Source organism: Macaca thibetana, chromosome 15 (assembly GCF_024542745.1).
Source record: "Macaca thibetana thibetana isolate TM-01 chromosome 15, ASM2454274v1, whole genome shotgun sequence".
In the NCBI taxonomy this organism is placed as follows: Eukaryota; Metazoa; Chordata; class Mammalia; order Primates; family Cercopithecidae; genus Macaca; species Macaca thibetana.
In genome coordinates, this window is record NC_065592.1 from 17,935,230 (window position 1) to 17,959,490 (window position 24,261).

General features: G+C 55.5%; 2 protein-coding genes across 12 annotated transcripts in view; both read right to left on the minus strand.

Annotated features, from left to right (window-relative positions):
• The window catches only part of MORN5 (MORN repeat containing 5), a 632,826-nt gene that overhangs the window by 399,435 nt on the left and 209,130 nt on the right, over window positions 1–24,261 (minus strand). The window lies entirely within an intron of this gene.
• The window catches only part of DAB2IP (DAB2 interacting protein), a 216,683-nt gene continuing 193,010 nt past the window's right edge, over window positions 589–24,261 (minus strand). For 7 of the 11 annotated variants that reach the window (XM_050761876.1, XM_050761875.1, XM_050761884.1 and 4 more), the window contains 10 exons: window positions 22,460–22,604; window positions 22,231–22,375; window positions 19,382–19,618; window positions 17,475–17,676; window positions 15,376–15,554; window positions 12,553–13,441; window positions 11,620–11,772; window positions 9,637–9,830; window positions 4,588–4,675; window positions 589–3,784 (listed from right to left, as the gene is read on the minus strand). In XM_050761876.1, the coding sequence (XP_050617833.1) occupies window positions 3,617–3,784; window positions 4,588–4,675; window positions 9,637–9,830; window positions 11,620–11,772; window positions 12,553–13,441; window positions 15,376–15,554; window positions 17,475–17,676; window positions 19,382–19,618; window positions 22,231–22,375; window positions 22,460–22,604 (2,400 nt within the window). In that variant the 3' untranslated portion in view covers window positions 589–3,616. The remainder of the gene's footprint in view (window positions 3,785–4,587; window positions 4,676–9,636; window positions 9,831–11,619; window positions 11,773–12,552; window positions 13,442–15,375; window positions 15,555–17,474; window positions 17,677–19,381; window positions 19,619–22,230; window positions 22,376–22,459; window positions 22,605–24,261) is intronic. The other 4 variants (XM_050761879.1, XM_050761878.1, XM_050761880.1 and 1 more) reach the window with 3 other exon arrangements.

Consider the following 24,261-nt stretch of genomic DNA (forward strand, 5'->3'; position numbering starts at 1 on the left):
CTGAAGGGGCTTGGGGGCTCGTTACTTCCCAACAAGGGCCTGGGTTCAGCCTTTCAGGTGGGCCGTGTTGGGAGAGCCTGAGTCTGACTTTCAAGGTGTTGAAAGCTTGGAAATGTTTAGTTCAGCCCTGCCACGACTTGCTGGGACCTGGGCCAACCTCTTCTCCCTGGTCTCTTCCCTCCCAGAGCCAGATGTCAGTGGATGCGAAAGCACTTAAATGCAGCGCCTGCCAAGAGCCAGTGTGTGCTGCAGTGAAGGTGCTGGGGCCGCCCTATCTCCCAGGAGGTGGTGGGGCCAGCGAAGACTTCTCTTCCAAACATGTCAGAGTCAAGGGAGAGCCTTTAAGAGGACAACTGCTCTACTGCCTGGTGCAGAGACCCCCCAACTCAGAGGAGGAGGGGCGATCCCAGATCACCCAGTGAGCCAAGCTGGCCAGACCACCACCACTGGCTTTAGGGGTATCCCTTGCCCATGACTGCCACCAGAGTGAACCAGATGCTGGGGTCCTCTTGATAAAGGCCAGCGTCCACTCCGGACTCAGGGTCACCCCTGTAACATCACACAGCTGAATGGAGACACGAGTCAGGCTTAAAATAGCTAAATAAATCTTTAATATTTCTAATTGCAAATGTACAGAAATTGCACAGCCACACAGAGTCTTAGAACACCAACAGCTTCCTCTGTACATTATTACATAGTTAAAAGTCGCAGCTGGAGGGAGGAGCTCCAGCCCAAACTCCAATGTTTGCATTTTTTCCTTTTCACATACTTACAAAAGAGGGGAGCTGGGACGCGGTGTGGGGGCTGGGGGGCTTTGTGGCTGAGTGTGTAGAAAAGAGGGGCTGTTTCCCTGGAGAGTCTGGCTCCCGCAGTTGTGCGGGGCGCAACGGGAGGTGTACTTGGGGCAGATGCTCTGGGGGACCGGGGCGTGTGGAACTGTAGCCTCGGTCCTCCACCCCCACTCTCTGGGCAGTTGGAAAGAGTCCTCACTGACAGGAGGTTTGGCAGTTTCCATCACCCAGAACATGGAAGTTAAGCAAAAAAGTCAGTCAGGCCTCTGTGCTAGCGGGGAGGGCGTGGCTTTTTCCAGCAGAGGCTGAGTCTCAGTGACCAGGGGGCCCCAGGGCTGTGTTTTTCCCCAGCAGGGACTGTCCTTCCCTCCAGGGCCTCTGGCAATCCCATCCCTGGCTGCAGGCAGGGCCCAGCTCCTGGGAACTCAGGTTCTCTGTGGCCCGGGCAGGAGCCCCTGTTGACTGGCCCAGTGAAAGCACCCCAGCAGCCGCTACCCAGACAGCAGCTGCAAAGCCAACACATAAATGCCACAGGTAGGGAAAACAACCCCTGCAGACCTCAAGCCTCTTCCTCCTGCCCAATACTGTTCTCTAGATTCAGAAATAAAATAAAACCCTTGGGAGAGCAGCAGTCCCGGCCAGCCCTCGGCAGCACCAGGACCAAAGGATATGTACAAACATTAGGTGAGATAGTTACATTACAGTCAAACACCAAGAACATTTACAAAATCGGCAGACTTGCAATTAAGATAAAAATCTGTGAAGAGTCTGTACACTTTTACAGTTTTTGCACTAGGTAAATAAGGCTCTCGGCCTGAGAGCTCACCCACCCCTGCAAGGGCAGCTGGCACCGGCCACAGCGGGTGGCCTCCGAGCCCACCTGTCCAGGCCCTGGGAGCCTCCCCATATTGCTAAGGAGGCTCTGTCCGAGGTCACTCTACGAGGCAGCGGTGGGAGGGGGCTGGGGAGAGGAGGGCAGGGCTCACTGGGCAGTGGGAGGATGAGATCGGAGCCAGGCCCTGCCTGTGTGGTCACCCTGGTCTCAGGCACGAAGGCGCATGGGTGGGGACAAGACAGGAGTGGGGCAGGAAGGGGTGGGGGCAGGGCCTCTGCTCCTGCCTCCCATCTTCCTGTGGTCTGTGACCCCTGGTGGCCCAGCCCTCCCTCCACCAGCATCTGTCTCTAGCCTAACTGAATTGTAGGTTACATCTAAGAGCCCCTTCCCAGAGCAGCTGCTGTCACCTGTCCCTGAGCTCAGGGTGGATGCAGTATGGCTCTGGGCCACCCCTCCAGCACATCCACCCTTCCGGTGGGGCCTCTGTGGCACATTCCAGCTGCAGGGGCAGTGGGGTGGTTCCTGCAGCTCACCCTGCCTTGGTTCTGCTGGCAAAGGCCCCACTTCCACCCTTGTTACCCAGGGCCCTTGCTCAGAATCTGCAGGGGCTGGGAACAGACAGGGGCCGAGAGAGACCCAAGCTCCTGCTCATCTGTCTTGAAAGTGGGGGAGGGGCAGATAAGCTACGGAACAGCCTAGAGCTGAGGAAAACCTGCCCCAGCTGTGGGGTGCGCCCCTCCCCTGTATGCAGCGCCTGGGTCCTTGGCCGGGGGCCGGGAAGGGTGAGGAGGAGGCCGGCTGCACACACGGGGCTGGGTGCAGGCTGCTGCTGTCTTGGAGAGGGAGCAAGTCTAACATCCTCCAGGGCCGCTATTTCCCATGCAGTGCGCACGCTCAACTTAAAAGGCCCCTGTGTTCCAGCAAGCGAGCAAGCGGGCTTTTGTTTCTAATGCATACTGTGAAAGGAAAAAAAATCACAGTTATCCACCTTCTCAGGGCCTGCAGGCGTTAGAATCTTTTTTTAAACCATCACTCAGAGGAAGGATCACCTTTTCTCTCAGGGTGAGCACCAGGTGGCACTCCCTACAGGGCCACTGTGCCCTGGGTGTGCTGGGCCCCAGGAGAAGGCAGATACAGTGCTCAGAGCCATCTGGCCAGATCCACTCAGATCTTTGGCTTCTGGGAGCCCTAGAGCATCAGCCTGGGCCTGTGTGGGAAGTGTGGGAAGCTGTGGGTCCTCCCCACAGGGATAAGAGCTCACAAGAAAAAGCCATGGCCCTCACTGGGTCTATCTGGCAATACAACTAAGGCAGGGAAGAAGGTGGCAGGTGGCGCTCTGGGGACAGGTTCAGAGGGGGTGGGTGGGTAGGAATCCTCAGTTCCTCACAGCCAGGAAGGTCCCAATAGGCCGCATGCAGTGACAGGTGCTTCGGATGGAGACAGGCAGGGGACACTGACCTCCTGCCCTGTGTCCTCCTATCTTCCTGCCTGCCAACCAATCCACCAAGTGCCAGGTCCCACAGGACAGGGCTTGGCTGCCAGGGAGTCCTGGGCCCCCCAAGGAGGTGAGGGGAAGCCACAGGTATAGGCCCCTAGTCCTTGAATCCCCCCTCCAAGAAGCCCCCTCCCTGGCACGGATGTGGGGAACATGCACTCGGCCAGATCCAGGAGGACAAGGACACGCCACCTTCAGGAACCAACAGACATGTTTTTGGCAGGCCCTCTGCCTCACCAGGCTGTCCCCACTCCCCAGCGTGCAGTCTCTTCTGCCCGCACCCCACAGGGAGCGGCTGGTGACCTCGCCTCACGCTGCTTCAGTCTCTGGCGGCTCCCTCTGCGGCCACCTCCTGGACAGCGGCGGGGAGGGGAGGCTCGGCCTCCTGACACCTGCGCTGGGGCTGCAACCGTGGGTGCCTCCCCAGGCCGAGACCCTGCCCTTGGCCACCACAGTCCCCCTCTCCTTGGGTAGCTTCCTCCCTCCTCAGGCAGGTTAACAATTGCTGCTGTTTCTGAACTCGCCGTTCTCAGTAATCTGCAATTTGGTGGGGTTGGTGGGGGAGATGCCGTTACGGGCTTGCATGCTGTACCTCTCTTTCAGCTGGGTCAGGGCACTCATGAGGCGGGCATTGGCGGCATCCAGCGAGGCAATGCGCTTCTCCTGTGGACAATGGGGGTGTGAGCGGGGGTCATGGGACAGGCTCCTTAGGGGCCTCCTTAGGGCCTTGTGTACCTACGACAAGCACTGGGATAGTAAGGAATGGGGTGGCCTAGAGATGAGGGGGGCAGGCAGGCTCCAGGCTGCGAGCAGTTGGCAAGAGAAGGCGGGCAGAGGCCTCTGCAGCATCATGGACGCAGCCTCGCTGCCTGCTTACCATCCCAAATGGAGCAGCTCTGGTGCTATCTATGGGCTGCCTGAGGCCCCTGGAGCCGGCACCCTTGCTCACATGTGTCTGCGTGACACACGAGAGGTCACCGCTCCTGGTCTATGCAGTTTACAGTCTGAGCAAGGCCCAGCCTACTCCTGGGCGAGTAAAGGAAAGCAGTGCAGCCCTGAGTAAAGGAGGCTGGAGCCAGAGAGCCTTTCATGTCTCCCCTCAATGCAGCCTGGATGCCACAGCTGTGAACAAGAGTCCCTCTGCTCCCTCTGACCAGTCTGCCATCACTCCTAACCCCACCTCCCTCCTGGTAGCTTCCACTCTTTGGTCAGCAGTCCTGGTGAAAGACAATACCCACCAACAGCCCCGGCAGGGGAGGAGCTATCTCCCTCCTTTCACAGCCTGTCCCAGTGAGCTTGTGGCCCACTAAGACCACAGGTCTGACTTCTCAGGGCAGAGATTCTGGTTTCTTATTCCCCTCAGTGTCTGCAGTGAGGTATGACTGACGATGGAGAGGCTCAAGTCACCCCCTCCTAATCCCAGGCCCTTTAACTCTTGTGGCTGACCAAAGGGCCAGAGCCCCCACCTGGGCATCAATGATCTTCTGTTTGGAGTCCACAGCTGCTTGCATCTCTGCATGGTCCTTCTTCAGTTCTTCCTCCACAGACATCAACCTATAGCCAGAGACAGGGACAGTCAGGCTGGCCCTGGAGGCAACAGAGGTGGGGAGGGTGTGGGAACAAGCCCATCAACCCCACGCAGAGCAGGGACACACTAGGAGACCCCCTCCTTGGGTCACAGACTTGCCTCCCATACTTGCCTGGGACAGAGGCCTTCCAGCCGACTCCCAGCAACTGACACTGCTGGGCCTCCTTCCTTACCTCCACATCCCACACTTGCTGCTCCTAAAGCCCCAGAGGCCCCTGGGCTGCCCCCTTCCCGATGTTCTTCTAGGAGCCAAGATGGGTGGGAATGGGTGTTAGATCTTCAAAACCCCTAGAGCTAGGCAGGTGCTGGAACGATGAAGGCCCTGAAAGGCTCTAGAACTTTTTCCGCCCTGCCCCTGCCATCTTCACAAAGTTGTGCAGACTCTGCACTGGGCACTCGAGGTACCAAGATGAATGAACTCTAGTCCTTTCCCTCAAGGAATTCACAGGGCAGGAGGCACGAGTAACTAACTACACCCTGCATGGAGCAGCTGCTCTAGTGGAAAGCTCAGGTCCCTGGAACAAAGAGCAGAAAGCAGTGACTTTTCCTGGAGGGTGGGCTGGGAGGTGGCACATCGGTAGGAGACATCTGAAGGACCGGTGTGCAGGTAGGACAATGAGCAGAGGCTGGGGGGCACCATCTGCAGAAGCTCAGTGGGCAGGAGGCTGGCTCTGTCCTGCTGCTCCCTCCCTGGGAGCCCCCCCGGCCCCACCTGGCTGGCTCCTGAGACACTCTCACTGCTGGGCACTCCCACCTTCCCACTCTCCTTTGGCTTTGGGATTCCACACTCTCTGGGTCTGCCTGTCTCAGATGCCTTGTCCTGTCTGCCCCTGGACATGGGGGTTCCACAGGGCTTTGGCCTCAGCATCCATTCTCCTTGTTCTGCACACTCTTCTCAGATGAGCCCTCCACTCCCAAGGCTTCTCGCCATCCCTGCCCTCTTGACTCCTCCAGCCCAGAGCAGCCACCGCACCCTGGGCAAGCCCTTGGCCCACTCACAGCAGACACACAGGGGGCCACAGTGCCGGGCATGGGACTGTAATGGGGGCAGCAGGGCAGCAGTTCAGGGAGCACTAACCAGGAGGAGTGGTGGCAGGGGGGGACCCTCGGGGCAGGTTCCCCAATACAGGAAGGTACCACTCTGAGGAAAGCTTGTGCTGGGTGTGGGGTGTGGGGAGGGTATTAGTTTTGTTAAGGAAAATTAGATTGGAAGGAGACTGTATTTACCCTCATCTTAAAAACAAATAGGGCCAGGCACATTGGCTCACGCCTATAATCTCAGCACTTTGGGAGGCCAAGGAGGGTGGATCACTTGAGGCTAGGAATTCAAGACCAGCCTGGGTAACATGGCGGGACCCCATCTCTTTATTAAAAACCAAACAAACCAGAAATCTGGACATAATATAGGCAATGCAGTACAATAATTTCTAGGAGAACGGAAACCAACAAGGTGAGCCCAGTGAATGGCCTGGAAGCAGAGGGAAGGCAGAGTCAGCAGCCTCACTGAGCTGAGGAGACAGGCAGGTCAGGAAGGTCAAAGTGTGGGACTTGCAGGGCAGACAGCTAGAGAGGAGCAAGAGGCAGAGATAAACTCCACACAGCTCCCAAATGGGGGTTCCCCTTGTGTCTCTGACTGAATAATATCTGCACGCAGATGAGAAAATTACCAGGCTAGGCAAGAACCATCAGAAAGGAGAACACAAAACAATCCCAGAAGCAGTTCATGTTGTACCAGCAAGAGTGGAGTGACGCACTAACACTGGGAATCACAGAGGACCGTGGAAGGAAACCCCCTCAGCAGCAGGGCCACGTTAGGCCAAGACTAAAGGCTCTGCAGGACGCAGCCTAACAAAACTTAAAAGGAAACCCCGAGAGGATTGAACAGATTCCAAGTAACCTCACTGTCTCCCAGAACAAAGCCCCCAGAAAGGATTTAAAGGGACACAAAAACATTCAGCACCTAACTGTAAGATTCACAATGCCTGGCATCCAACCAAAAATTACTAAGTATACAGAGAGAAGTAGAAAAACTCGTAAGCAGGTGGAAAATAAATCAGTAAAAACAGACTCAGATGTCACAGATGATAGAATTAGACAAGGACATGAAAACAACAAGGTATTATAAATACATTCTACATGTTTCAGAAAATAGAAGTAAAAGCACAATGAGAATTAAAACTGATGGAATTTAAAGCAAAATGGAAATTCTAAGAGGTGAAAAATATAATTATCTGCAGTGAAAAAATACTGGATCAGATTAATAGCAGGTTACACACTGAAGAAGAAATAATTAGCAAACTTGAAGACATAGTCATAGAAACTATCAAAGACAAAAAACAGAAGAAAAATGAAGAAGATAACACAGCATCAGTGATATACAGGACAATATGAGTCGGCCTAATGCACGTGTGCTAGGAATCCCAGAGAAAGAAATGCGGGGAGGTGGGACTGCAGACATACAACCCAAGACCCAAGAAACTAGAAGAAAACCACACCAATGAACATCACAATCAAACTACTGACAACCAGTGATTTAAAAAAAAAGAAAAAAGTATCTTACAAACAGCCAGGGAAAACAGATACATAAAGTACAGAGGAACAAAGACAATGACAGACTCCCTGTCATTACAGCCTCAGGGTGAGGGCCAAATCTGGACCATTGCCTGTTTTTGTAAACAGCCATCTCACACAGATAGTTCTGCTACAACAGCAGAGCTGAACAGTTGCAATAGAGCCATATGGCCTACAAAGCCTAAAATACTTTTGATCTGCTCCTTTGTAGAAAGTTTGCCAATCCCTGCCCTAGAGCAAAAAAGAGATAGAGCTAATAAGTCAATAGGAGACAAAATGGAATCATAAAAAAATACTCAGTCCAGAAGAAGGCAGGAAAAAAAGAATAGATGGTACAAATAGGAAACAAGGCAACAGATTTAAATATATCAGTAATTACATTAAATGTAAATGGTCAAAACAATCCAATTAAAAGGCAGAAACATTTAGACAAAAGCAAGACCCAACAGTATGGTGCCTGTAAAACAAACTCACTTCATATATAGATGAGTGTTATGCTCTGAATGTTTGTGTCACTCTCTAAATTCATACGTTGACACCTAACCCCCAAGGTGATTATCTTAATAGGTAGGGTTTTTGAGAGGTGATTACATCATATGGGCTTTGCCTTCAAAAATGGGATTAGTGCTTTTATATTATACAAGAAGCCCAAGGGAGCTTGTTCACACCCCCGACAATGTGAGAACACAGCAACAGGGCACTATAATATGAAGCAGAGAGTCCTCATTATACCCTGAATCTGCTGGCATTTTGATGTTAGACTTCAGAACTGGGGACAATACATTTTCTGTTGTTTATAAATTACCCAGTCTAAGGTATCTTGTTATAGCAGCCTGAATGAACTAAGACAATGAGTTAAAGGCACGAGGATGAAAAAAGCTATACCATACTAACACAAATCAAAAGGAAGTTGGGGTGGCTACATTAATAGCAGACAAGGCAGATTTCATAGCAAAGAATATTCCAAGGGATAAAGAAGGTGATTTTATAATGACAGAGGTTAATTCAACAATAGTACATAAATAGCCTAAATGTGTATGCACCTAAGAATAGTTTCAGTGTATATAAAGCAAACACCAGTTGGAATGAAGGGAGAAATAGAAAAGCCAGTAAGGATATGGAATACTTGAACACTATCTACCTAATTGGCACTTACATTAAGGAGGAAATATTCCAGGACTGGTTAGTAGAAACGAACGTGTTAAGCAAGTCTCTGAATTCAGAACATGCAAGTATCAGAGAATACAAACAATGTGGAGAAGGCAGTTAAATTGAAAAGCATTTCCATTCTTGGAAACACACACAAGGTGAGCCAAGAGCAGAGCTGGAGATCAAGTGAACAGCAGGTTTCTAATCACCCTGGTTTCACTCATGTTAACTATTTTATAATGAACAAAACTACAAGTAAATGAAACAAACAACAGTCAGGAACAGAGAAACAGGTCGTCTGAATAGGAGGAATCCGGGAAGGCCTTATGCCATGGACAAAGCATGGAGTGGAGGCCTTCCTGGCTCTTGCACACCTGCTTGGTCTGTCCAGCTGATGGGGTCTTAGACCAGGCCAATGCAAACAAGACACACTGTCTGTCCTCCCGTGCTTGGTATTAGAAGGAAGTAAACTCCACAACTGGGACCCTGGGGTTGACTGCACTCCCTGCCTGACACCAAGGTAGACATGCCCTACCCACAGGCAGAGACAGAGATGGAGGCGTCACCATGGAGCCTGACATAAGCCTTCAAAAAGATGAGAGTCAGCATTAAAACTTGCTGTTCCTCTGAAGCCCTTTCCCAGATAACCCAGGCTTAAAACTCAGGATATCAGACTGGCACCATCCCCCTCTCCCTCCCCACCCAAACCACTCCTCTTAACAGTTCCCAGCTCAGTAACTGGCACCCTGATACGCCCACACCCAGACACTCTTGGTAGGAATCTGGGGGCTATGCTGTGTCTTCCACCTTCACCTACTGTACGTAACTGATGCTCATTCCCACTTTTCTTACCCTGTATTTGGTTCTCACTGTCTTTCCTGGCACCCCCCAATCCAGCTTCTCAACGTCCCTGAGAGCGCTAAGATGGCATGGCTCCTTGTAGGGGCTCAGGCCCATCGGGAGCCAGCTGTCACTGGTCCAGCCTCATCCCCAGCTTTGTATTCTGCGTGGGCTGCCCACCTTCTAGGCCACCTTCTGCCTCCAGGCCTGTGCTCACGCTGTTCCCACTGTCCAGCCACTCTCTTCCCTCCTCCTCTCCACACTCAGCTCATCCTTTGAGGAGGCTCTCCCACCAGGGGCCTCCTTGAAGGCAGCGATGGCTGCCCTGCCTGTGCCTGTGGCCGGGCCAGACAGGTGTGGGCCCCACCTGCTGATGATGCCCTTCATCTGGATGTCCTTGTCCTCCTGCTGCCGCCGTAGCCGCTCCTCTCCCTCCTCCAGCCGTGCCTGGTACTCCAGCACCAGCTTCTGCGTCGTCTCCTCCTGGCACTTGAACAGGGTCTCATACTCCTCCAGCTTCTTGGTGGAGATTCGCAGCTTGTCCTGCAGTACCGCCAGGTCCTACCAGGAGAGCAGCATCCACGGGCACAGCACCCAGGACACAGAGAGCACAGCTTCGTCAGCCCGAGTGGGAGGAAGGGTAGGAGGAGCCCCACTTGGAAGGCCCCAGTGGCTGTGACCTGCCCACTTCACATAGCAAAGAGATGCCCAAGGAGCCCAGCTGGTGGGGGCTGCAGCCAGACGTGTGCCTGTTCCCCACCAGGGGGTCTCCACTCCAAGCTCCCAGCCTGACCTGTATGGCTATGGCGGGGATGAAGACTCAAACCCAAATCCCAGGGGTAAGGGTGTAACTAGGGCTTTGAACTTTTTATGACAAAGGTTAAAGAACCCTTGGATATATGAAGGACGTGTGACAGCACCCTGAGAGGTGGGAGCTCTGCAGGAGGGGAAACTGAGGCCCAGACAAGGAGACCATGTCACATGAAGAGCGACTGACTAGCAGGGTAAGATCCCAGCTTCCCAGCCTCTGTTTGAATCTAAAGCCAGAGGGTGGCAGTGGCATGAGGAAATGGAGAGAGAGAGAATTGAAAGGCAGGTGGTCCAGGCTCTGGATCTGCCTCAGTCCAGCACAGACCCCAACCATCAGGGAGGAACAGGGATGTGGACGAGGCTGGGAAGCGGCGTGGCTGCACAGAGGAGCCAGGTGCTCTGTGCTGGGCAAGGAAAGGCCAACGCCGGGATCGAGAGGGGCCAGACGCCATGAGGACACAGGGATGCAAAGAGCCTGGAGTGAGGCCAGGCCTCCTCGCTCCCCAGCCAAACTCTGGCTCTGGGAGCACTGTGTCCCCTGTCCTCTGGTCCCCTTCACGTAACTATGGTGAAAGCAGGTGGATGTAGTGGACCAGGGATGGTGGTGGCGGCAGGATGCAGCATGGAGATGGGCCTCGCCTGAGGCCAGGGAGAAGTTCTGCCATTCTGACCCCAATACCCTTGCTCGAGAGGCTGCCACAGGCTTTCCTGGGGCCCGGAGGGGCGAGAGCATCCAGAGGGGAGTGGAGAAGCGCCTGCCGATCTGGGGCCTGCGCTGGTTCCTCCGTCTACATGGACTGCAGCTGGCAGTAGGAGACAAAAACTACCCCCCGATCCAGAGCAGCTGCCACAGCTGGAAGGCTTGGGAGACCAACAAAGCATCCCCCTGCCCCAGCAGATGCTAGATGTGTGTGGCAGAGTGAGATTTTGATTTTCAGAATAGGTTCTTTTCCCAGGAGTGAGGAAGAAAACATCTCAATGGTAGCCTGACCCCACCCCTAATGCTGGTAACTGCTGTTTCTTTCCCAGGCCCTGGTGGAGACCAGAGTGGTGAAGAGCCAGGCCGTGGGCAGGCATAAGCCCCGGAGGCCAGGCTGGGGTGGCTCTCCCAGTCATCCTGGGGACCCATGCCTCTGCCTCCTCAGGTACTAGGCTCCCTCAGGGGGGCTCTATATGTCTCTTGGGCACCCTCAGCCCCTCAGCCCCTCAACCCCCAGGTCCTCAGGAAGCTCAGCTGCCTCAGTTGCCCCAGGCTAAGGAGCCTTCCCAGAGGTCCCAGGAGTCTGTATCTAAGACAATTCCCTTGTGATTCCAATCTGTAGATGGGAAGCCTCAGGTCTAAGCTGCTAATCCATCCCTCTTGTTACTTTTCTTCCAGACCCTCCTGACTGCTATCCTCACAGGGAACAGGGGCTCAGAGGGGACAAGCCCTTCACAAGGACACAAGCACCCACTGCTGGGGGACCTGGGGGAGAGACTCCTACCAGCTGCTCCAGGAGGCAGCCCCGCCCTGCCCCGAGCTGCCAGGGTCCAGCTTTACCTTTTCTGCTTGGCTGAGCTCGTCCTTACTCCTTAGCCTATCCCTGTGGGGGGGGTCTGGGCCCAGGCCCTCGTCTTCTAACAACTGCGCGTTCATGGTCAAGAGCCAAGCGGCTGTGCGGTCCAGGGCATTGGGGCTCACGGGTGAAGGGCCCTACAACGAAACACAGCTGTGAGGGGCTGGAGGGAGGAGGAGGGCAAGCAGGAAGGGCATTAGTGGCCCAGGTGAGCCACAAGGACAAGCAGCTCTGGGACATGGTGGGGAGGGAAGGGTCCTCCAGCTGACTGAGCGCCTACAGAGGCAGTCCCCACCCAGGAACTCTGTCTCTCAGACGGTAGCCGAAGGCAGAGCCGATAGGTGCCAGGTGGCCTCCTGAGCAGCACCCTCTGCTGCCAAGGGGACAGAGAGTGACCCTGCCACTGGGGGCACCAGGGCAGGCTGAGCTGAGAGGAGGACAGGGCCAGGCTGGGCTGTCAGCCCAAGGCACCTCCACTCCAGACACCGCCTGCAGCCTTTGGGTGACAGGGCCATCCATGCTCCAGGTGGTTGTGCCTGGAGGTCTGTCCAGCCTGTGAAAACATTTTGGGAGGGGAGTGTGGGGCCAGAGTAGGGCAGGATGACTCCTACTTTGGGTGAGGGCTTCGACAGGCTTGGAACTGAAGATGAATGCACTCTTTCTCTCTGACCCCAGCCTGCCCCTAGGGGCACTGACAGAAAGGCCTGGAGTTCCCCAAGGCTACAGTGTCCCTGGTTCACAGGATTCAGGAAGAAGCCAGGGGGAGGGGGTGGTGGTGCATGTGGCAGGCTGGTGGGATGGGATGGCAGCTGGGTGAGGGAGGAGGTGAAATGACTGAGAGGAGGAGGATGGTATGGGGTATGACAGCCCAGCTGGGCCCAAGTGCCCAGCCCTGCCCTCTGACTAGTGGCACTGACCTGCTTGTGCACTGACCGTGGCTTCAGTTCTGGGCTGTCCCCCTTGGAGGAAGAGGACTGCTGCCTCAGGCGGGTACTGGGGCCTGCCCAATCAGGTGAGGCCGATGCCAGGGTTCCGCTTGAGGGTCTTGGGTACTGCAGGGTGCCCAGCAGGTTGGGGGGCGTCCGGCCGCGGGGGGCAGGAGGTGGCGGCGGGGGTGGGGGCGGAGGCTGGTCGATCCTCCTCTGGGGGCCAGCACTGTTCTGCCGTGGCACCGTGGGCTGCCCGCCTTTTTCAGTCAGTGACATCTGTCGCCGTGCCAGCTCACCGGGCCGCCGAGCCAGCTCCTCTGCAGCAGTGCTGAAACTTCCCAGCTTGGCAGCGGCCGCCAATTCCTCGCTGTTGCTGTGTGAGCTCAGGGAGCTGTGGCCCTCAGAGCCTGAGTCGCCAAGGCCGCGGGGTGACAGCGGCAGGCCAGCCGCCATCTGGTACACAGGGTTCTGGAAGGAGAGCGGTGCCAACAGCTGGGGCCGGCCTGGCGCGCCCTCGGAGGTGCCTGGTGTGGTTGGTGTCTGGCCTGCCCGCCGCACCGTGGCCAGCCCTGCCAGGCTCACTGGGGTTGCCCGGGCTGGCCACCCAGCCACCAGCTGAGCTGCAGGGGCCTGCCCATCTGTGGGGAGGACATCGGGGCCCGCTGGGGAGCCTGCCTCCCCATCCAGCGCACGGGCATCCTGGAGGTCCACCATGGAGAGGCTCTTGCCACCGTTGGCCATCTGAAGATCAGGCTCGTTGGCTTCCGAGTAACTCGAGCTGCGGGCAGGTGAGGGCTGGACCCCGGAGGACCTTGTGACAAAAAACAAGTCCTTGTTTTCGGGGGTTGGAGACGGTAACCGGGTGAAATCTATCAGACTGCAGGGAGACAAGCACACACAGGGAAAGAAGGGGAAAAGAAGAACTGTGAGTGCAGCCAAGGCGGGTCCAAACCGACAGCACCCACCAACCTGCCGGGGCCTGGCAGCCCAAGCCAGCGCTGGGGAGATGGATGCGCTCGGGTAACAGGAGTGGGAGAATCCGGGGACCAGAGGCTGAGGCGGCTGCTCCTGCACAGAACCTCTTCTTTAGGGGCCAGCACTGCACATTTCAGGCCGCGCTGCCTGGAAGACCCCTTCCCTGTTCAGCTGCATCTTGGGACAATGGGTACTGGGGCCTGGCTTGCTCTGGAAAACTCCTCCTTAGCTAAGCCCTAAGCCACAACTCAGTGGCTCTCTGCTATCCACGGATCCTGCATTGAGAACTCCAACTTCAGAGTCACTGGCTTCCCTCTGCCTCTTCCCTCTTGTTCCTAATCAGACTGGTAACTGAAGTGGGGGCCCGGTGAAACCTCCTCTTGCCCAGCCTCCTGCTGCCGCTCCCTTGTTTGACTGGCAGGCGGGGGCTGGAGTTCCTGGCAAAAACAAGGAATGAGAGCAGGCTCCATGGAGAGCATGACTCGGTGGGAGGGCTGCACTTGCCCTGGCCTCCTCCTCACTCTACGCTTTTCTCTGGCCTCTCCCTGGCCCCTCCCCAGAAGCTAGCTCCTTTGGAAGAAAGCATAACTGTGGTGGGGGCCGGGGGGGGGTTTGGAGAGAAGAACGTGGGTGGGGGGAACTGAAGGCAGCAAGGACTTGGGGGGGTTGATATGGCTTGGAATGCGGAATGGGTTGGCTTAGCCTCAGATGGCAAGGAAGCGCCACTCCCTGAGATGGGCAGCAGCAGCCACTCGGGGCTGCAATGCTCATGGGCCTGGGAGAGCTGGCTAGAGCAGCAGATGAGCCAGGAAAGATGGAGAGCAGTGGGAACCTGGCTGCCCAGGCCACACGCCAGGTCAGGTCAGAACTCACGGGCCCGGCTGCCTCTCAGCCGCTCAAGGGCTGTCCACCGCACCCCCCACTTCAAACTCTTGGCCTGTGACTCTGCTTGGCTTCGCTTGGCACATTCACCGAACAGATCCAATGCAAGACTCAGCAGACCTGCATCTCTGGCCCCTCCTAGGCTCCCCTAACCCCAGGTTCTTGATCTCAGCAGGTTCTTGATCTCAGCACCCTCCCCTGCTTAAAAGCCTGCCTTGCCACTGCCTCAGGGAGACCATACTCCCAACTCTGCTGCTGCAGCCACGGCCTCACATGCTGGGGTAAGAGGGATCCCCGGTGGGAGAGGGGAGAGTAGGGGTGGAGCAGAAATGCTTCACCATGAACTGAAAGAAATGTCCCTATTTTGACTTAAACAAGAACGTTTTGCCTTCCAATCTGCCTTGTGTGTGTCTTACTTAGGCAAAGCAGACCCCAGGACTGGGTCTCAGCAACACTTTATGTTTTCTGGGGTTCCCAGCCTCCAAGCCTGGCAGAGTCACCGAACTCCTATTGAAAACACCTCCAGGTAAACACCACTTCTGAAGATTCTGACTCAGGCTCAGGAAATACCAGGAACATGTGTATTTTTAACAAATATCAGGGGATCTGGAAATGCTGGGGGTTATTTGAGACAATTATTCTTTGACACATCATGTCTTTGCTTGTCCCTCTACCTAGAATGCCTTTTCCACCAATGGAAATGATACTTTTCTTAAAACATTAAAAAAGAAAAGAAAAGAAAAGAAAAAAACTATAGCATCATCTCCTCTAGGAAGGCTTCCCTGATTATTCCCAAATGGAGGTTCACCACTTAGGACCTGTACAACTCAAGTCTTGCCAGGTTTGTTTTATAAACACTAGGTAGGCATTCTCTTTCCTCATCTGAGATTACAGGTGGGCTGTGCCTAGTCTGCACACGCACCCACCACACCCAACATGCCTGGCAGCTCTTACCCGGAAAGATCATTCTCGATCACCATCTTCTGCAGCCCAGCTGAGATGCTGCTGCTGCCAGAGCCTGGTGTGGAGGCCAGGTCGTTGGTCCCTGGCAGCTGCCCACTACCTGGGGTGCTCAGCGCTGTGTGGACGTCCCTCAGGATCCGAGGCAGGGGTCCCAGTTTGGACACTATGCTCTGCAAAGGCACAGCAAGAGGCAGGTGTGACCTCCTGGGACCACACAGGTAGGCTATATGTGCTGCAGCCACTGTGGCTGAAAACCACCGCGGAGCCTGTCAGAAGTGCAGATCCCCACCTGCCGAGGGGTCTGCGAGGGGGGTGAGCCCAGGAATCGGTAAATCTACGTTTTTAACCAGCTCCCAGATATTTCTGGGGCAGGAGTAGGAGGCCCACAGGGGGAGATGCTGACCTAGTGCAAGCCTCTCCTTCAGTTTGCCCTGCCCTGGTGCCTCCGCAGAGAGGAAAGCACACATGGAATCCCAGCATTTCCACACCTCCACCTCTCCATCCAGAGGCTTCTGTGACAGCCCCTCTCACATCACCTACTCCATGGGATGGGCTGGGGCCTGACCCACTTTGGCACCTGAGCACCAGTGGAGATGGTCCAGGCACCCCCAGGTGCTGGTCAGGCAGAAGGCAGAGCCTGAACCCATCTGAACCTTGCTGGCACGCTTTAGAGGACTTGAGGGGCAGAGGATTCTAGGCTATGGGGACACTGCCTTCACCTGTTTATGCACAAGCTTCCACAGAGGTCTCTGTGAGAAAACAAAGTGTGAAAACTCATGCAGGCAATAGAGCACACAATTGAGAGGCAAACAGTTGTGTTTCAAATCCCTGTTGCACCCTATCACCAGTGTGACAATACCAATCACCTTCCATTCTTCCCGCCTGGTTGTGCAGATACGTGGACAGCACAGGGGGAAGGTAAGTGGTGGCAGTGACAGTGACTGGTGTTGGCTGCAGTGCAGGGACCGGAACCAGTGGAAAGGAGGGTCTCGGCCCTCATTTCCATTTCTCCCTCCTGTGTCTCTCACAGCCAAAGGCAAGTGGATACAAATGAGCAAAAATGATGGCCTTTGATTGCAACAGCACCTATTTCTAGTGAAAAGTCAACTAACCTAAGTGTCCATCAACAGGGGACTGGTGAAATAAACAGCATTCATATGATGCAGTCATTAAAAAGCCCCTGGCGGTGGTGCAGATTGCACTGACAAGCAAAGAGGCCCACAATAGAGTGGTAAGAAACGCACACAGCAGCATACACAGTACGTTCTCACTTTAAAACAAACAGAAAAAGGGAAAGAGCTCTATGTGTGTGCGCCTGCATGTTTGTGCGTGCTTACACATGCACAGATCGCATCCAGGAGGCTGCATACCAGTGCTCTGAGCGGTCACCTCTAGGGAATGGGACCGGGAGGCATGAAGGGCCTTCCAGGCCAGTTTCAGCACCTTACAAAAGTAAGGTGGTCCCTTGGAGCCCTAGAAAGCAACAGATATTTGGGAAGAAGTTCCTGGTAGACCCAGCCCTTAAGTCCAAGAACTAATTGCTCACTATGTGGGCTGAGGCTGGGGGTCAGTGAAGTCTCAGGCTAGGGAGGGCTCACTTCAGGTGACTGCAGCAGTGTCAGAGGTGTCTAGGGAGTAACCTTGTCAACAGATGGTCAAGGGCAATCCTAGAAAGGTTTCCAACTTCCTGCTGGACAAGTGGAGGTACAGGGTCTTGAGTCATCTTCTTCATACAGGTGAATTCACGATCCAATTTTATTTCTCACATGCTCTGGCAGGCAGCACAGTGGCACTTGTCCACTAAAGGCTGAGTGCATGCGGAACACCCCAGCCCTAGTACCCAGAGTGGGGCTGCCTTGGCAGATACTGCCGAGTGAACACAGCATTTGCCCACAGAGAAAATGGGGCCCACAGATCCCCAGTGTGTTGTGACAGGACCTGGCCTGGAGCCCTGGGCTCCTGGTACGAAGTTAGCTCCTGATCATGCCACATGGGCAAATTCTCTGCCCTCCATGGTTACTCTGGAAGGGGGAACACTAAAAGACCGATGGTAGCTTTTGGCCCCACCTCCGCCCCACAGCCACAGGCACCTGCTCCAGCTGGCTGATGGCCTCCCAGAGCAGTGAGTGCAGGCTGGAGAGCTCGCGGCCCAAGTCGATGTAGCCCTCGAAGCCAGCTGTGTTGGAGAGGGTCTCGGGGTTGGAGATCTCCAACAGGAAGCGCTGCATGTTGGTCCACTCATGCTCTAGGAACTGGTTCATGAAGGACATGTACTCCTCCTTGCTGCCGAATCTGGAGAGAGGGTAGCTGGGTGAGCACTCTGGGCCCAGGCAGGCCCCGCCCAGGAACTCCCTCCACTGGGACACCACCACCCGCTTTCCCCACTGTGGCCGGCTCCCACCCCACTCACTCCCCAAGTCAGCTGAATATGCTCTGACTGAGGTCACCAGGGCCCTCATTGCTCATGGTAACAGTGACCCTTTTCTGAACCTTTTATCTCAGGACCTGGAATGTTCTGTGTCCCCCATACACTGCCTGTTAACAGTGTCCTTCTGCTTTTCCTCCAAGTTTCACTGTCCTGGTATACAGATGATGCTCAATCCATGCTCAACCCAGGTCTCCCAATGAGCTTTCAGACATGTATTAATATATGCGCAGGCACCTCCCCTGGGAGTCCCTCCTACTTAGCCTGGCCACGCGTGAAGTCATCACCATCACCCAAACCCATGCCCTCCTCCTGAGTTCCCTACCCTAAGTGGAGACCCCACTACCCATACAGATAACTGAGCCAGAACCTCTGGCAGTGGTCAAGTCCTCCCTCTTCCTCGTTCCCAAATGGCATGGCCCGCTGATTTTGCCTACTAATAACCCCTAACCTTGTCCCTTGTAGCCACTGCCTCCTGAACCCCTCCCCTCCCTGCCAATTTTCTGCTATTGTTGCTAGAACCACAGCTATGCTCTCCTTTCAGGTCTTCTGGCTACCATCCTGCTCCCTGCAACCCATCTGCCCACTGCTGTCAGGGTGAGCTTTTCAGGGTCCAGAACAGAGGAAGGCCATCCTCTCTCTTGTTTAAAACTCTCTGGTGGCTTCCACAGCCCTGTCTGGCCTTCAGGTCCTTGCTGTCCTCTTAGGTCTCATTGCCAGCTTCTCCTGACCTGGCATAGCACATGGCCCTCCTTGGGATGTCCGGCCTCTGCTCCTCTTCCTTGAGATAATGACCGCCTCACCCTGACATGCAGTTGGGGGATCTTGTCACCCTGGAGGCTTTCCTGTCTCCTCTCCCAACAAGCTGAGGGCCTTTCTAAGAGGCTCATGTGTGTCTGTCACTGCTCCCCTGCTTATTCCACACATCTCCCTGGCTGAAGTACTGAGCGCTACCAGGGCTGATTCATCTTGGTACCGTCAGAGCCCAGTACATAGAGAGCCCCAGGATGGGGCTCAATCCATGCTTTGAGAATGAACAGCAGTGAGATGACCCAGCCCTTCTACTTCTGCCCGCTTGCTCTAAGGATGCAGCCGAAAACACCAATAGTGCTTTATCAGCAAAGAAAGACATCCTGAGAGCATGACACCAGGATAGTGGTGCCCAACCCGAGTGTCCAAGCACAGGGAATGGGTTAAGGAAATACGGGCCAGTTCCCCTTGGAGGAATATTAGTCATTTATTTCAAAACAGGGCTTAATGAATGCTAAGGGATATGTGAGAATCCTTATAATAATACATTAATTCAAAAAAGCAAAAGGGAAAAAAAAAAGTCTCATGTTGCCACCTTTAAAAATCAAGAAACATATCAAAATGACATATACCTTGAGTAGAAGGATAGAGTGTGGAGATTTTATTTTTTAAAAAGTGGGAAGGAGAAGGACTGAGGATGACAGGGACAAAACCAGGGCCTGTTTATGGTCTCTGCCCAGCTTGGGGGCAGAAACACCCCCAGGGCTTGCCCTGTGGATGCCAGCCCCGCCCACTCTGCCTGGTGAGGGAGGAGGCACTCACTTGGCAAAGTTGGCCAGGTTCTGGGTGACCTTGGCGATGAGGGTGAGGGTGCGGGCAGTGCGGTCATCGGGGTACTCCTGCAGCAGGTTGAAGAGTGAGGGTGACATGATGGCTGGGCAGAGGAAGCGCAGGAAGAGGGAGGCGCTGATGAGCCGCTCACTGATGTCCGGCCGGCCGCGGCTGCTGCACTCCTGCCTCCACGAGGCAAACACCTCTTTCAACTCCCGTGGGAAGACGCTGTGCAGGGACAGACAAGGGTGGGCTTGGCCATCAAGCAGGGGCCCAGGACAGGAGTGCACACAGCAGGAACCTGCATTCCAGCCTTGGCTCTACCCCACCAGCTGCATGAGGTCAGCCCCACTGTCTGAGCTCTGAGGACACAGCTGTCTGGGGAGAGCAGTCAGTACAGGGCGGCTGAAGCAAGTGCCCAGGCAGTAGGAGGAGTGGGGAGACCAGGTTCCCATCGGGCAGTGGGTTCTCAGCGAAGGGCCAGGCCGGTGGGATGGGAGGAGGCCTGAGGAGCTGGCTCTCCATCCTAACCGGAATTAACTACCAAGGGCCAGTGCTGAACTGCCTATCCAGCTTCTGGTCTGGGCCCTCCCCACCTCTCCCCCAGTCTCTACTTCATTTTTCAACCCTAACAGCAGGCATCTGGGTCTAGGGGGAAGTGAGGAAAACAGGAATAGACCACTATTCCTTGGGTTCCTATCACTGGCTTTGAGACTCATTTCCTTTGCTTGAATGATGTCATAGGAATCTGGGATTTCCTACAAGCTCAGAAAGATCAACAAGATGGGACTACCCCTGAACACAGTGGGAGAACACAGCTCTCCATTCTCTAGATGGTGAGGGAAAGGGAGGTAGTGACTGCCCCAGGGTAATGGAGCAAGTGGGCAGAGATGGCCCTAGACAATGGAGCTCCTGGTTCTACTGGGCATCTTGGCCTGCCATGGTCAGGCCCACCTGGCCAACCTTTAAGTGGTTTTCCTATTTTTTTTCCCTAAAAGATACATCTCCCAGCCTGGGGCAGGCCAGGCCCCAGTGGTCCCTGAACTCAGTTTACACTTGGCTCTGCCATGACCTCAGGGTGATGTGACCAAGGCCCTAACCCTCCTGGAAGAATTCGGTTTTCTCTCCCTTAAACTGAGAAAAAGACCTGCCCTGCCAAGCTCACAGAGCCATCGTAAGGCTAAAACCCCAAGGCTACAATAGGCTTGAAGAACTTGAAATTTCTTCCCCCACAGGCCCAGCAGCCTGCTCAGCAGGCTCTCCCACAATGCATGCTGGCTGACCCATCAAGGGCACGCCTAGCGGGGAATGAAGGTGAGCCACACAGTGCCTGGCACAGAACTGGACAGGGGGCAGGTGTTGAGTGGTGACATCTATCAATGGCCTTGTCCAGAATGGAGAGGTGTCTCTGACAAATGCCAGAAAGAGGAAATGGAAAATCACTGTCCACAAATGTTTTCCCTGAGTCACATGCCCAGCCCCCCTGGGAAGAGGGGGGAGCGGGGAGGGGGAAAGCATGGCCCAGCTGGGAATGGGAAGTGTGTTCCCAGAGTTCAAGGCCCTATAGTTGCTCTCCACCCCAAGCCCAAGGGTGTGGAAAGCTGCGCATTTGTGGCCCATCTTGAGGTGCCCATTTGGCCCAGGTAAGCACCTTGTATAGCCCATGGGCAAAGGCCCTGGGTGCCCACCCTCCTGGCCTTGCCCATTCACCCCACCTTTTCTTGTCCTTGGGGAGCAGCAAACACTTCCCTGGCCCTCCTGTGTGCCCAGTCCTGAGCTGGTGGGCTCACCTGCCCCCAGGGTGCCCCAGCATTTGGAGGAAATGTTTCAGGCACAGGCACAACCCTATCCTGATGGGATCAGGGCTGCGACAGAGGGTACCCAGGTGTGTGGCCTTGGAGCAGGAAAAGCAGGAGTGTATGCAGGTCAAGGTGCAGGTGAGTGAGAGGCACACCTAACAAGGAGTGAGGTACGGCCAGGGAGGGAGTGGTGTCAGAAGAGGCTGCGGACAGAGGCTTGGGTGGGTGGGGGCTGTAAGCCCTGAGCTGGAGGGGAACACAGGTTAAACCTGGGCAGCTCCTCTGGGGTGAAAATGACCCCACTGCTTGGAATGACAGCAAGGCCCTCCCGGACAGTCCTGTGTGCCACCACAGGAGGAGGCTGTACTCCACAGGAGGAGCCAGCACCAGGCTGGCTGGCCACTACACACATATACCACAGGAGCAAGCCGGTGGCTGTGAAGTCGGCCTTACCATAAGTTTCTCTGGGACTGATTCTGGCCCTGCTGAGGGGCCTGTCTGAGTAGCCCACCACTGCATGCCCTGCTGCTTTCTGGGGATGGCAGAGCCTGCAGACCCCGCTGTACTTCAGTCTAGTCCTTTCTCTTTATTCTCCAGTCCCAGCAAAAGGCCTGCCTGGGGTGCTCAGGCCCCCGGTGTGGCGCTGCTGGACCCCATCACAAGACTGTGACATGAGCACCTTAGCTCCCAGGGACAGGTGAGGAGCCTCAGATGAAGCCATCCACCCACCCCAACTGGGGGCCCGTACAGGGCCTGTCAGTCTCACTCCCGCTGCAGCCCAAGCACCCACAACAGCCCCCAGCACATGAAGGGTGCTCCCTTATCACCAGAAACGGCGGACTGGTATGTCCAGGTTCTTTTCACCACAAAGCCACAGCAATGTGCTAAATGCTGCCCTACCTGAGAGCTCAAAAGGGACTAGGCCAGGGGACTGGCAAGTCAGTACAACTCAGGGGCCAGGCAACACCGGGCACACTGTGGGTGCCAGACACTGAAGGATGGGGAAGGTGACAGGGTGGGAGGCCTGGGCGCTGCACTGACCAGTAGGAGTTGATGATCTTGCAGAAGGCCAGCTCGCAGCACATCTTGAGGTTGCCCTGGTGCTCTGGGAGGTCAGCGGCCGAGCACTTGCTGGGATCCACCTCGCAGTTCTCATCTGACTCGTACAGTGCTTTGATGAACTCACCTATGGCCAAGTGGGCAGGGAGTGGGGAGTGAGGACCTGGCGGGCCCTGCCCACCCTCTGCCCCGCTGCTGGCCCACTTCCTACCTAGGGCGTCCTGCAGGTACTTCTGGCCCACTAGCTTGAGGTACTCCTCGATGGCCTTGGTGGCCAGTGTGTTCTCCCGGAAGATGAGGTGCTCGTTGTCCCCACAGCGGTCCACCTCTGACATCATCAGGTCTGTCAGGAAGTCCTGAGGAGGCAGGAGGTGGGGAGAGCAGGACCTGAGCTGGCCTGGCATGGAGGGTCCTAGGATTCCAGACCTAGCCAGAGAAGCCCTGGCATTTTGAGGCCGCTCCATCACCAAGCTGCAGGGGTCCCCAGGAGGAACAGTGTGCCCACCTTTAGGGGCTGCTGGGGAGTGTGGGCAGGGCAGGGGCCCCCAGCCAAGGTAGGAGCCTAGAACTGGTGACAGTAGAGCCAGGTCTACGGATGGAGGCAGCCTGAACAAGTGCATGCCACATGGAGCCACAATCCCCCACAAAATGAGAACGGACTCATTTCCACGAATAGCCCTAATCAGGCCTGGCCTGGTGACCACAGCAGGACTCACCTCTCCCCCCAGCATCAGTGCCAAAGAGGACAAATGAGGCTGCCCTGTCTCATGGTCAAAATGGTCACCAGTATCCACCTGTGACTCGGGTGGGGGCTCCCACACCGGACACAGTGCCTTCTGTGCAGTCCCACTGCCCGGGGAGGTCATGAGCCACCATGCTCAGGCAGGTGAGAGCAGGAACTGATGTGCAACTGGCTGGAGAGGGAAGGTGGAGGCGCCACTGCCCACCTGGCAATCCGGGGTAGCAGCCCCTGGCCCATCAGGTCCCACACAAAGTGTTGTGGGAAAACTCCAGCATAGGAGCCCGAACCCACACCTTCCCCCGACTCTAGCAACCATGCGGATACTAACTATCTCCCGCAGGAGTCCCTACCTCCTTGTACTTACAACCAACCTGTGGCTTGGGGGAGGGGAAGAAGATAGGAAAAACTGTCAAGAGTTTCAAGGGAGGGTGACAGTCAGGGCAGGGGGCCACCTAGCACAGAGCCTACAAGGCACCCAGCGGGGGTGGACCCAGGCATCTGTGCTCAAGAAATACCTCACTCTGACATGCACGAGTGGGGTCCTTTAAAAGAGAACTGAGATCTAGACACAGGAACCCAGGCTGCACAGCAGAGGCACAGAGAGACAGCAGGGGCCAAGGGGAAGCTGTCGTTGGCTTCCTGGGGATCATGTGGCCTGAGGACCCCTTCCTGACCAACAGGCGACCTCCAGGGTCGCATTCTCTGAATACACTGAAGCAGGGGTCAGAGCTGCATCTCCCCTGGGGCTCCCACTCAGGACCACAGCTTTCCTGAACTCCTGCAATGAGAGTCGGGCCCCAGTGCTGGGATGAGAACCTCCTGAGAGCCAGGACCCAGTAAGGGGGAAACCAATGCACACACAGCAGGAAAATGACTTGTCCATAGCCACACAGCCACCTGGGGCCAGATTTGGTCCAAGTCCCTTGCTTTCCAGACCCCATTACTCCTCTAGTCATGGAAAGGGAAGAGGGGCTAGTTCCCAAGTATTCCAGAGCTGGGGGCTCAGGTGCCTGTCACCCCAGGAGCACAAGTTACTTTCCATCTTTCTATCTACTCCTCCGCAACCCCACTGAGGGCCTCTGGGGTTGGCTGCGGCCCTGGCTTCATCTCCCTCCACAATGAGCACCTGGACGCACCTATCATCTCAGGCTGCTTCAGGGAGGAATCCGCTTCCCAGAACAGGCCAGCCCCAGCCCAGCCCTGGGGACCAGGTACTGAAACATCAGACACAACTGCAGAAAAGGCTCCAGCCTCTGCAGCTGTCCTCACTC